This window comes from Trachemys scripta, chromosome 4 (assembly GCF_013100865.1).
Source record: "Trachemys scripta elegans isolate TJP31775 chromosome 4, CAS_Tse_1.0, whole genome shotgun sequence".
NCBI lineage: Eukaryota > Metazoa > Chordata > Testudines > Emydidae > Trachemys > Trachemys scripta.
The window spans coordinates 79,662,719-79,676,436 of NC_048301.1; the positions used below are offsets into that span (position 1 = coordinate 79,662,719).

Below are 13,718 nucleotides of genomic sequence, written 5' to 3' on the forward strand. Positions count from 1 at the left end.
TTCTATCTAAATGGTGTAGCCTGCAAAACCCTGTGCTGCTGAAGAGGAAAAAAAAACCTCCCCGTGGGAGCTGTTTAAAAAAATAATAATCATAATAAAAACAATCCTGTGAAATTCTGAGATTTGTGACAATCCTGTTTACTGGATGGATTCTGTTGTTTAGAGATTCAGGGCCACATTTGCTTCCCTTATGCACATGCCTGGTTCCATTGATGTTGCTATATGTATACCTACCAGTAACCCATCTGTTTCCCAAAGCTTGATATTCAATTTCAAGCTATTCTAGAAACTGACACATTATACTGCACCTTAGGAAGTCATTAATTCCATCTACACCATTGAACTCATGGAGCCCAACTGACCACTACTGTAAGCAGGATTACTCCACTGGCTTCAATGGAATTGGATCGGTTTACATCAGTAGTGAATTTGGCCCAGTTCTTCAATAATAATTAATGATCAAATGGGAAAAAGAAAGCAGAGGTTTTATTGGTTTGTTTATATTTAAGTCAAAACTAAACAAACTGAGCGGCATAAACTAAATGTATGATAGTGCAAGAGGTACCTGGAGAATATATGGGCACATGTTTGAGAAGGCCAGGGTAACATGTGCATGCATATTATGACATCCCACATCCCTGACAGTAAATTCATTAGATCACTTGTACCCCCAGCAGTATGGCTGTAGTATATAAAAAGATCTGAAGCATGGCCAGGAAATAAGATTTTCCCCAAATCTTCTCTAGAGTAGCAAGGTAATCAATCAATCAATTTAACACTGGCCAGGAGACATTTGGAGTGAGGAATGGGAGAACAGTGGAGGAGGAGGAGGAAGTCAAGGGACCGCTCACTGCTTAAAAGTACCTCGATGAATCAGAGGCCTGAATAAGGCATGGCTTTTAGGCATTCTTATCTTTCACAGGAGTGAGCTCACAGAAGGGTCTAGTCACTATTCTCATGAGCCTCCCCATACTGGATGACAGTTTCATTGTTCCCAAGGGATGCAGCTCCCTTATAACATTTAGCCCAATGGTTAGATGCGATGTGGGAGAGCTAGGTTCGATTTCCTCCTTGGCCTGAGGGAGAGAAAAGATTTGAACAGGAACAAGCACTTATCGGGAGAGTGCTCTAACTACTGAGCTATGGGATATTCTAATGGGGAGGGCAGGGGCTCCTGTAATCTCTCCTGTTGAAGCTGTTCCACTTTGGGTAAGTTAAAAGTTCACTGGAGCAGGGGGACTGGACTCTGGGTCTCCCACCTCCCTGTTGGATACCCGTATCCACCAGGCGACTGTCATTTTTCTCTCTCTGGCCTAATGAATAAGTATTTAGGCACCTAGGTCCCTTTGTAGATCTGGGCCAATGACCTATAGTATGTGGTGGCAGAATGGGCCTCTAAGCTGCATAGACCCCCATCTAACTTCTTACCCTATGTTTCCTGAAGCACTTTCATTAAGCAGGACTGGAATTCATTGACATTACAGACAGGTGGAGCAAAGAGGCTAGTAGGGGTGGCAGGGAATGACAATATATCAAGTGCTCAGGGGCTGTGACTTGCTACAAGTGGGAAACCTGAAGATGAGCGCTTTATGGGAGTTCCCTGTGGCAGCCCTCTGTCCTGGAAAATGAAAGTCAATGCCATGCTACAGATAGAGAGATGAAGAGACTTGCAGGAAGCCCTACGGGAAGCCAGTGTCGGAGCTGGCATTCGTGACTCTCTAGCTTGTGCTCAGACAGCCTCACTGATGAGGCATAAACGTCATTCGTGATACACATTCTCCCCACTACAAGGCTGAGAAACCTTAGGACTGTGCCCAGTTATTATACAGTGTTTCATACAGCATTTTTCAGAACACACTAAATTAAACAGTTAACATACCACTCCAATCCTTCTTCTTGAAAGACCATTTCCACCTCATACCATTTATTAATCTTAGCTGCACTGAATTATTAAACTGAAGTCTTCAATAACCCCCATCAGTAAAAACACCACTGTGGCTTTTAGACTCTCATTTCTACTTTCTACTGTACTGCATTCTTCATTTTAATTACTGGCTCCACATTTTCAAAGCCCAGCGTCATATCTTTGCAGGATATTTGTCCTCCTAAGAAAAGGTGGATTGGCAAATATGTCGCTATGCGTGACAGTAAGTGTGTTCCCAAAGGACAGGTGTGGGGAAGGATCACATTTTTATCTAGGAGATCCATAGACACAGCAAAGTAAAGGGAGGAAACAGTTGCTGCTGCTTGTGCTTCAGTTGTGTGACTTAAGACACTCTTCCTGCATTCTCATCATCACATGGAGTCTGTGTGGAGAGGATCCTTCTGTGAAGGAAAAGAATATTTCCTGTTAGTAAGGGAACTGGGAAATGGCAGGTGATCTACAGGTGGAAAATGTATGGCTCATGATGATGAATAGGTCTGCCCAGCTGGAATGTAAGAGCCTACATGAATTAAACAATCAAACCCTGAACATTTTCTCTTTCTGTCATTTAGACCAGTGGTTCTCAACCTTTCCAGATGACTGTACCCCTGTCAGGTGTCTGATTTGTCTTGCATATCCCAAGTTTCACCTCATTTAAAAACTACTTGCTTTCAAAATCAGACATAAAAATACAAAAGTGTCAGCATAATATTACTGAAAAATTGTTTACTTTCTCATTTTTACCATGTAATTATAAAAGAAATCAATTAGAAGATAGATATTGTACTTATTTTTCAGTGCATAGTATATAGAACAGTAAAAACAAGTCATTGTCTGTGTGAAATTTTAGTTTTTGTACTGACTTCACTAGTGCTTTTTATGTAGCCTGTTGTAAAACTAGTCAAATATCTAGATGAGTTGAGGTACCCCCTGGAAGACCTATGAGTACCCCTGGTTGAGAAGTACTGATTTAGAGGCATTGATATTGGTGAAAGGGGCTGAACTGACAGCCCTAGACTGAACAGGGACAGACAGCATATATAATACATTGGCATGACTGATGTCCACCAGTGGACAAGCCACTAGTAGGGGAACAGCCTACTATTGCTACCAGCTAGGGGAGTTACTCCTGTGGCTCTAGTGAAGGTCTGATCCCAAAGGTCCCAAGATCAAGCTCTGCAAGTTACACTGAGGTCAGCGCCGGTATGGACAGCGCTATGTTGGTGGAAGAAGCTCTCCCACCAACATAGTTACCGCCGCTCGGGGACGTTGAATACTTATGTCGACAGGAGAGCTCTGTGCTGCTGTGCTGTGCTGCTGTAGCGATTCTAGTGTAAACTAGCCCATAGGGCGCAGTTTGGAGGAAGCTTGCAATTTCTCTCCCTGTGCTGTACCTGCTTTGTGAGTGGATGGATAGATAGATAAACTCAGTCTCCAAAGCTGTCACTCTTGCATATACAGCTAGCACTGGATTAACTTAAACTAGATTAAGAAGCCCTTTATGTCAATTGCTTCAAGAGCATCCTTTTGAAGTTAAAGGTCCCGGAAATCTATTTTTTGTGGAACCACTGGTATAGCCATATACATTATGAGTTAAAGTTTTAAACTCTGTCAGGTGTCACTTGCATGCAGCTGAGCTGGTATTTGTCTCCTCTTATTCAAGAGGTTAGGAGGGGTAGACGAGCAGTCATGTAATACTTTACTTATCGTGTACAGAAAATGTAATGTGGTCCCTAGAATCTTCACTGCATTTTCTACTGTATCTGTGTTCGTCATTGTTGGTCCCAGCGATTTTACTAGTAATGAAATAGAAATAGCACAAGTAAGAAAGAAACTAGACAGAAAGAGTGACTCTTGTTCCAAGCAGATTGAGGTGGATTCAAAGAGCTGATGATTGTGTGGGGTGATGATCTTTGAGGGAGGAGGAGATAGGAGAATGTATTCTAAATGTGACTTATGGTAAGTGGTCATGGGATATAGAGACTTTGTAGGCTCTTCACTTGCAATGTAGCCTAAGATCTGCAATGACACCAGCTGCAGTGAGTTACAAGGGCCTCATGCTTCAGAGCACAAATTAGTGGTCAGAAAGAAACTGCCCTTCCCCACAACCCTTGGAATGTCACTGCAGAATGAGGTAAATTTCCTTTTTATTAGTAATAGGTGGCATCCATCATTAGTTTTGGTAACATTTATTTATAAGCTATGAGTAATTATGATTATTTTCCATTATTAATAGCCACTGTGGCACAAGGGAAGGAGAGGAGTTATATAATTTTCTGAAGCATCTGGAACTATCTGCTATTGGGAGAGAGGACTAGGTGGATATTTGGTCTGATCCAATAGGTCTTTTCTTTCCTTTCCTTAGTTCACATGCCATCACTCTTGTAGTTCACATCTTTCAACCTACACTGATGAGAACAGAGTCCTTCTGCAGCCCCCACAAGTGGCGCTCTGCTTTTCAGACGGGTTCCCATTGAACAAAACATGAGGTTCCTTTTGCATCTGAGCAGGAGGAGTGTGTTGCAGAAGCCCAGACCCTACCTGAGCACAAGGACTGTATTTTCATTTCACTTAAATTAATTGCTAGTGGTTTTGCCCGTGCACAGAAAGGAGCTTAGTGAGAAAGTCAAAACACATCTCAGCCAAAGGGGAGGGCGGGGAAACTAGCCCCATAAATTAAGGCAAGCAAATGTATCCTAGGAACAAGAAAGAGCTCATGCAGACAGGGCAAACCACGCCATGCATAGAAAGCAAATCCCCAGTGTCGGTCCCCCTTCGTGCCATTCCAAGCAAATCTCTATGTGAAGTATTTGTGAGCAAGCTGGAAACAGTGAGGCCCTGGAAAAATAATTACGAAATAAACTACTCTTTGGTGGCATCTGTCCCAAAGGGAACAAAGTGTCTTTTGTGAAAGACTCCCACCAGAAGCCTTGCAGAGTTTGAACTGTGTCCTTGGACCCCACTGGTATGAAACCCAAAGCAAGATCTTATTGTTCCCCTTTGCTTTTACTACTGAACGTGGGGCTGAAAATCCAAATAGATTAAAGAAAATATGACTAATCAACCACACCTGGGCTGCCTTTTTCCCAGCACATGAATCAACTTTACTATGGTTTAAGGAAATCTATTAGCATTACCAAGAGATGGAATATAAAACAGGGTAAGATGATTCAACATGGTGAACAGATGATCCTCAGACTTTAACAATGGAACAGTAACTCGTTTGCCATATTGGGCTTGAGACTTTTTTCACCCAGCACATACTAGCTAAAGTTGGGATTTTCAATGGGCCAAACTGAAATTCAATGGAATTTGAGTGCCTAGATAATATAGCCCCTTAGATGGAGATTTTCAAAAGACCTTAGAATTGACTTTACCTTCTTCTGGAGAAGGCAACATGGGCCAGTCACACTGCGTAATGTATCACTAGAAGCTGCTCAGATACATGGTGAGGGGTGCAATGTAAAAACCAAAATAAACTAGCTTGTCCTTCTATTCAGAGCAGGTGGGCCTTATCCCCAGTCAGTCAGTTCCCTGCCGTTATTTGGGTGTGGGAGGTCACTGGAGGAGCATGGTCCTTCCTACCTTCACCTGTGTTGTAAATTTAAGAGGTAGCAGTTGATGAGGAAATGAAAAATACCTGTAACGTCTCCACTGCAGCCAAACCCGTCTTGTCTCAGCAGGGCCCGTTAGCCGATGATGGGTCCTTGTCATCATATCGCCTGTTCCCTCGGGAAGGAGAGGCAGGAGGGAAAGGATTAGCTCTGTAATCAAACAAAACAGAGATGGGGAAAAAGCTGAGAGCCCACGTAAACAATACACCAATGAAGGACTCCCCCCACATGACAGATGACCTGCAAAGAAGCCTTCCTCTGGACACAGGGCTGCACCTTGTAACAGTTGTACAAGCTATACAACTGCAAGCTTGCATCCATAGGGCTTGATTCTCCTCACACTTACCCCAGTGTAAAATCAGGAGCAACATCACTGAAATCAAAGAAGAAAGGTTGGGGTAACATTGGTGCAATATCAGACTCAAGGCTCATTGTCTTGCATACTCTTGGGAATACGGGTTAGCCAGGTCATAGCACTATGTTACCAAATGCCACAGAACTGCCATCTAAAAAATCATGGGAGAAAAGATATACAGCATGGAATGACAAATCAGGGCTCAATTTCTGTTCAATTAAAAACAAAAAGGGAGAGGCGGTGCATCCCTATTTTGCTTGCAACAATGCAGCTGGGTTTCTTGAACTGCTTCACTGTAGTGCAAAGTCACATAGTCCTCATGGCCAGGTAGGTATTTTGATTTATATAGACCTGCACCCTCTTCTATTAGAGAGTGGGTGGAATTTATGAGATACACTTTCAACCATTCTTTTAAAATACACACTTCCCAAACCACTGCTCCCTGTTAAGTAACTGTTTCCCCCCAACTCTCCCCCCCCCTTCTCAGGGCAGGGATATTGAAAAGCAACTCTCTCCAAAGCAGTTTCCTTCCATGAGAATCTTTAATAAAAATGCAGTGGATTGTAAATCGTTGATATAGAGGGCTAGGAAATTGAGAGAGATAAATATACAAAAATCTAAACGTGCTGCCGAGACAGCAATCTCTGAAGGAAAATGGTGCTGAGTAACATTATTTCCCCCAGTAGTTGCAAGTCACTCGGCAAACTTGAGTTAAGTTCACACCTCATTGTGTCTTGACAGCCTCATTGGGAAGGCAATGAAATTCTCTAACAGTACTCCCTACCCCCAAAAATCAGCTTAAATATTAGAAGGCCGCCAATTAAAGTCAGAGAGCTGGCAGCTTGCCTGCAGTGATTAATGGGTTCACACGTCTCCTGATGCTCCGGCTTGGCTGTGCACAGTGCGATATTTGAGCATTTCACAACCTCACCACCCCCTTTGCTTTCACAGATGCTCAGCCTGGCTTTCCAGTCACTGCTCACTAATGCCGGTAAAATGAAAGCTCAGTTTGTCTGTCTAGGGTCTCTATGCAGTGATAACGATCTCTCTCACAGGTAAATGTCCTTAGGAATTGTACTTTGAGTGGTGCACCATAAATGACTAGTACTCTTCTAAACTAATATAAAAAAACAACACAGTAATGAAGAGATTAGACGGAGCTGCCTGCTGACACAAACAGGCAGGAAGAGCAGTGTCGTCACAGTGGGGGTGAGGGAAATCTTATTTCACTATGAAATCGGTAACAAACAACCCAGAAACTAGCATGCACACTCTAACCAAGGATACTGGCTAAATCTATTAATCTCTGTGAACGTCTGCACTAATCTGTCATCCGCATAAGACATCTGCTCACGTGGCAATGTGTTGAACTCTACATCCAGCTGTGAGCAGCTTTCAAGACACATGTACATCTCCTTGCTTAGGAAACTCAGGGCTGGACTATACTAGAAACTTACATCGGCATACCTACATCTCTCAGGCATGTGAAAAATCCACACCCGAGAGACACAACTACACTGACATAATCTCCAGTGTAGACAGTGTTAGGTTGTCATCGATCTAGCTACCACCTTTTGAGAAGGTGGATTACCTATGCCAAAGAGAGAAGTCCTCTTGTTGGCGTAGGTAGTGCCTACACTGAAGTGCTACAGTGGCACAGCTGTAATTTTTATTTGTAGACATGCCCTCAGGAAAAGGAAAATAGGAACTATTTTGCATGGCAGGCAACAGCAGGGGACATATCTCCAGCTAATCAGGGAGGACAGCACTCTCTTACACCCTTCCCCTTCCATTACATGAGTACTGGCTGCAAGGGGAGGCAATTAGCAATCTTAAAACCTATTCCTAATGAATTCATGCTGATGAATTCATTTGTTTCTTTTGGTCCTTCTTTTTGTGCTACTGAAAGGTGCTAGACAGACAGCCCTGAAGACTGAAGATTTATTTATTCATAATGCAGGCGGAAGCATAGGCAACAGCAGTGTAAACTTCCCCCACAATGGGCCCGGCCAGCACACCTCAATCCTGAGCAGCAGGGAATGTTGCTAGGGAAAGTGAATGTCAGTGTCCAGGGTCTATCCAGTCCTTGGTCTCTGCTGATATGTCCAGCAAGGATCAACTAGTGCCATGTGTGGTAGTGGCTTGTGACGTGGTTACTTGTCCATTGGGACTTGGACTGAGACTGCAAGAAATCATTTCACAGAGGTTCAGCAAAACAGCCATCAAATGATCACAACTTTCAGTCATTACCAACCCAGATGAGAAACTGAAATCCTTCAGAGCACACCCCAGAGCACTACACACTGAATCAAGGGTTCTGCAAAAAGCATTTCCCCAAGGAGACCAGTTCACCCATTCTGCTTCTGTCCTCTATCCCTGCTGTCAAGTTGTCCTCAGCATATACAAAAGCTCATCTAGTTGGCTCACGTGCTGAAGTTTGGAAAGAGCATTCCTCTTTGTGAGGGGACAAAAGAATGGAGTCCTATTGGCTCATCTTGAGTTGTTGAAATCTGTGCTAATAATTAGATATTGACTGCAAGTGAACGTGTAGCTGTAAAAGAAGAGAAGCCTGGAAGATAATAATACCACCTTTGCAATTCTGTTGGGCCTTTCGTCAGAGGATCTCAACAGACATTAACAAAACCTCACAACAGCCCTATGAGAAAGGCAAGTATCACCATGCTCATTTCAGATAGGAGAAATGAAGCAATGTGAGATTAACAGATTTGCCAAAGGTCACACAACAGGTCAGTGGCAGAGTTTGGAATGGAATCCAGCAAGCTAGACTCCCAATTCTTTGTTCAGGCCATACTAAGCCAAAAACTAACAATTACCGTATTTTCCGGCGTATAAGACGACTGGGCGTATAAGACGACCCCCAACTTTTCCAGTTAAAATATAGAGTTTGGGATATACTCGCCGTATAAGACTACCCCTCTTCCAACGCACACCAAAAAAAAATTAAAAAAACATCAGATTCGATTTCAATATGGTAATTTTAATTCAAATGCTTATGACATGCAGGTACTTAGCAGGAAAACTGTCACTTATAAACATAAGGCTGTTTGTCATCAAACATGTAAACATAAAACAGTGCAAGTGGATTAAACTTTTCCTAATTCACTCTAAAGCTGAAAGGAAGGATAAGACAATAAACCCATGGGAGCTGCCATGCTGTTTGTTTTCTAAGCTGTCAACCAAACTGGAACTGATGATGATAGGAGGAAGATAACAAACAAGAGAGAGAGAGCAAGTGCCGGGCAAGTCCCTGGCGAGTTAGCAACGCCCATTATAACTGCAAGCTACGGTATTTTTACAGGTTTTGCTGGCGTGACAGTTTCCCTTTAAAAGCCTTCAAAATCCTCCTGTTCGTCATCTGATATCATAAGTACATCAATGACATCTTGTGATACATTTGTAAGGCAGTCATCGTATGGATCGAATTCCGTATCAGATGGTGTGGTCTCAGCTTCGGCTTCCTCTTCATCTTGCCACAAGTAGTCGTCCTCCATACCATCTAATGAATTTGATATGCCACACTTCTTGAAAGACTTGATTACTGTTTCTGCATCAATATCATTCCAGGCTTTTATGACAAACTTGCACAAAACATCCAACTGTGGAGCACGCATGTTTCCTCCTTTTGTGAATGACTTTTTGCCGCTAACCATCCATTCATTCCACTGTTCTTGAATGCGATCTTTAAATGGCTTGTTTAGGCACACATCCAGTGGCTGTACCAACGATGTCAATCCTGCAGGAATAACTGCCGCATCTGTGTTTAGTTTTGCAAGCATTTGCTTGGTGCTGGGAGTTAAATGAGCCCTGAACATATCCCACACCAGTAGACTACATTTTTGAATAAGTCCACCTGGTCGCCTGCTCCATACATTATCAAGCCATAGCTTTACCCCTTCTTCATCCATCCAGCCTTTTTCATTCACATGTACAAAACAACCAACAGGGAACTTGAATTTCGGCATTGTTTTTCTTTTAAAAATAATCATTGGTCTCAGTTTGGCGCCATCAGCTGTGCATCCTAGTACCACTGTAAAACTGGACTTCTCATGTCCTGTTGTTTTAATTAAAATTGTTTTTTCACCTTTTTGATGGACAGTTTTATTTCCAACCATATCAAAATTCATTGAAGTTTCATCCATATTTCCAATACTACTTAACGCATAGCTATGTTTAGTGCGCTGTTGTATTACGTATTGATGGAAACTATTTACTTTGCTATCAAGATCTGCAGGTAATTTTGGGGCAATTTTCATCTTTTGCCTCAGTACCATATTATGCCTTCCCATGAATCTAGTACACCAGGATACAGTGGCCTTAAATCTGTTGCTGTGATCTGGGTTAGATTTGGCCCACTGAAGTGCAAACAAATGTATTTTATTTCGTGTCACTACATAACCGTTTTGGCGATGCTCATTCACCATGTCTGCTACATGTTTTTCGAGTTCTGGCCAATGTGGAGTGCCTCTTCTTAATGCACACTTACCCCTTGGCATACTCTTTAATGCTTTTTCATTTGCTTTCCAGTCCCGAACCATCTTTTCTGTTACTCCATATTGTCTTGCAGCAGCGCAATTATTATGTTCCATGGCAAAGTTTACAACTTTAAGTTTGAAACTGGCTTCATATTTCTTTCTTCTTGCTGGTGGAGCCATGATGGGGTTTTGACTGTTGGACATTTGTATACTGTACTGTATGTACTGGTGCTATACTGTATGAACAGGTACAGATACTGGTGCTGTACTGTATGTGGTACCCAGTATAAAACAACCAGCCAATCACAGCAAGCGATGTACCTTACCGGCGATTGGCTGGTTGTTGTATACAAAGCCTGCTTGGATTGGTCAGCTCTCCCTGCCTGCCCAGCCCTCCCTGTCTCCAAGACTATCAGAGCGGTAGCGCAAACACGCCTCTTTCACCCGTCTGGCCCGCCCTTGTATCCTATTACCTCCTTCTTTGCCTCTCAGATCTCGCACATGCGTGCCTGCGCCGCTTCACTGCAGTCCTCAGGAGCGAGATCTGAGAGGCAGAGAAGGAGGTACGGTAATAGAATACAAGGGCAGGCCAGACGGGTGAAAGAGGCGTGTTTTTCTGGGCACAGCGCCGCTCTCTCTCTTTTTTCCATACCCCGGGCGTCCCGGACGCCTGCAGCTTGCTCCGCCCTTCACTTACACCTTCCCGGTGAGGCGCCCCCTCACCTCGTCATCGGGCGGGGATGCGGCCGCGGACGTTTTTGAGCTCCCCCCACCATATGCGGCGACCGCAGATTCTCCAGTCCGGCTCGGAAGTTTCAGCACCCGCCCTATAAGACGACACCCGGCGTATAAGACGACCCCTGACTTTTGAGAAGATTTTCCTAGGTTAAAAAGTAGTCTTATACGCCAGAAAATACAGTACTTAAAACCAAGAGACTTTTCAGACCACTCTAAGTGAGCATATGCTATAATGCACTAGCATTTTGTATAAGCAATTGAATGTCATGCAGGATACACAGTGCATATAAAACCTCTACTGTGTAAGTGTGTGTACATAGCTGTACGCAAATTGGTTTCTCTGTTTACGTGCAACAGGTCATTGCCTCCAACAAAGTGCTTGCTGTACTCTATCATGTTTTTGTGCTGGACGTGTGTGTGTGTGTATATATATAGGATGGCAATTGCTTTTCCACACACCAGCAGTCTGTACTACTGTAGAAACAGGTGTAGATAGTGCAGAATAAATCCCTGCTTAGAGTCATACTGTATTTTAAGTATGCGCTACACATGTGAGGCCCTCCCTGATTTGGAGATGATGTTCTTGTTTAGGTTGCATTTTTTTTGTTTGTTTTAATTCTGAGCTTTATATTGTTGGTCATATTTTTACATGGTTGGCGTAGTTCCGCTGAGCAGCCTGGGCGGGCATGCAGGTGCTTTACACATAAAAATATTGCATGCATGACCATGCAAATAAGCAGCACCAAGGTAACCCACTAAAGAGGGGTGACAGGCTGTCTTCAGGAAATACTTGAGGCTTATCCTGAGAAGTTATGCTAAGCAGTAGCAGAGTGGCTCTCTAAAGCAGTGGGAATCTCAGGAAGTCAGTTCCATTTTGTGAGGCATGCTGAGAGTGTCCCCAGTGTATTCAACTTCCACACAGTCTATTTTGCAGCCTATCCATCATTTGAAGGAGATGGGGCGGCAGGAGGGTGGGGGAGAACAATCTCCCAGTTTATGCAGACATCAATAGAGTGATGGTCTCTACAGAGGCACAGCTGCAGACAACTGCTGAGACAAATGTAGAGGTGGGGGGGGGGAAAGAGTCTGCAACCGGAGGGTGGGACAGTTTCTGAAAAGAGCTGGATGGGCCGTGGGAGGGGAAAAAAGGGCAAACTCAGCAATTAATGGAACTTTTCTTTCAAGGGTTTGCAGGTTGGAAGGAGGAGGGTCCTGGAGTGCATGATGCCCTCAGTTAAAGGTGGTTGAAGAAAATCCCCTCACTTTCTTGGTGTCCTGTGAAGTCTGAACTGATGGCCCAACTCCCAAAGGGAGGTGATAGAAGACAGCTCATAACCAGTGATCTCATAAGGCTGGCCCCATTAAAGTGTCATATTCAAGCATGTGCCCAATAAATCTACCTGACCTGTTCTATCTGCCTCTGATTAGACCTGGCTGACATTTAGTTAATCTCTTCAATTCCATCAGATCAGTCCCTCTCCTGGGATGGGTGTATTTGCAGCTGGAGAGAAGAGGAGTAACCTCTTCTCCCTAGCTGGCAGGACGCTCAGTCCCCAGAGGAAGGGAATGCGCCTCATATCACACCACAGTGATCGCTTCTAGCCAATTTGGAGACAAGCTTCAAACATAGATAATAGAAATGGGGGAGATCTACTTGCTGAAACTAATTCAACCCATTGCCTGTGTAGGATTGCTCCATATTTTTTTCTAGTTTTAGGAAGGAGCCAGATCTTCATCCCTATTCTAGGATGGCGTTTGGCATGATATGAAGCTGGAAGGGGAAGTCAGTAGTTAGAAGGGGGTAGAAGGAACCTTTGGAGAGCAGAGGACCTTTTCTTAGGGAGGGGGAAAACCAACCAATAGGCTGGCCAACCCTATAGAAAAACCAAGTTATCCCACTGAGGTTCAGTAGTCCCATGTTTCAGTTTGTGTTTTAAATAATCAGGAACACTTGCAGTGCAATCCTGCTGGAGGCAGCAAAAACACAGATGTTTCAAAAGTAGACAGAGAATGTTTCATGCAATACATCCAAACTCCAGGGCTCTCACAAACATTTTACACATTATACACAACCGGGAGAGCACTTGGAATGATAGCACGTGCCAGTCATGAGTATATCACCGGGAAGAGCATCTTAGGGGACGAGCCAAGAACGATAAGGTTCCTCAGCTTGCAGAATTGGCTCCCCCTTTGCCAGAGAGTTTCACACATGGTTAGCGAAATTAAAATTCTGGGATGCGGGAAGATGACATCATCAGGCATGATTTAGCAAGGATGTCACTTAATCTCTTCTGTACTCTTTGTTAATATAACGGTCACTAAATGTCAGTGAAAAAAAAATTCCACATCACCAGTTTTTTCTCACTGGAATGGAAAGTATTGTATTAAGTCTCAGGCATTATGTATTTTCTTTATGCAAATATATATACTATCCACACACATTTCCTGGAAGCAAATGGTCACCTAGAATGAAAGTGAAAAGCAGAAATGGGAATTTTCAGTGCTTTCCCCACCTATTTGTATTTATTACTATACACTCCTGGGCCCCAAACAAACATCAGGGCTCTACTGTGCTAGGCACTGCACAAACACAT

At 43.5% G+C, this 13,718-nt stretch overlaps 1 protein-coding gene across 2 annotated transcripts in view; it reads right to left on the bottom strand.

The window, feature by feature from the left end:
- Nucleotides 1-464: 464 nt before the first annotated feature.
- TRIM44 (tripartite motif containing 44) overlaps nucleotides 465-13,718 on the bottom strand; it is a 99,199-nt gene continuing 85,945 nt past the window's right edge. Inside the window, exons 5-7 of one of the 2 annotated variants that reach the window (XM_034769681.1) lie at nucleotides 5,885-5,911; nucleotides 5,565-5,688; nucleotides 465-2,325 (exon numbers count right to left, since the gene is read on the bottom strand). In XM_034769681.1, coding sequence (XP_034625572.1) covers nucleotides 5,601-5,688; nucleotides 5,885-5,911 — 115 coding nt within the window. In that variant the 3' untranslated portion in view covers nucleotides 465-2,325; nucleotides 5,565-5,600. The remainder of the gene's footprint in view (nucleotides 2,326-5,564; nucleotides 5,689-5,884; nucleotides 5,912-13,718) is intronic. The other variant, XM_034769682.1, reaches the window with a different exon arrangement.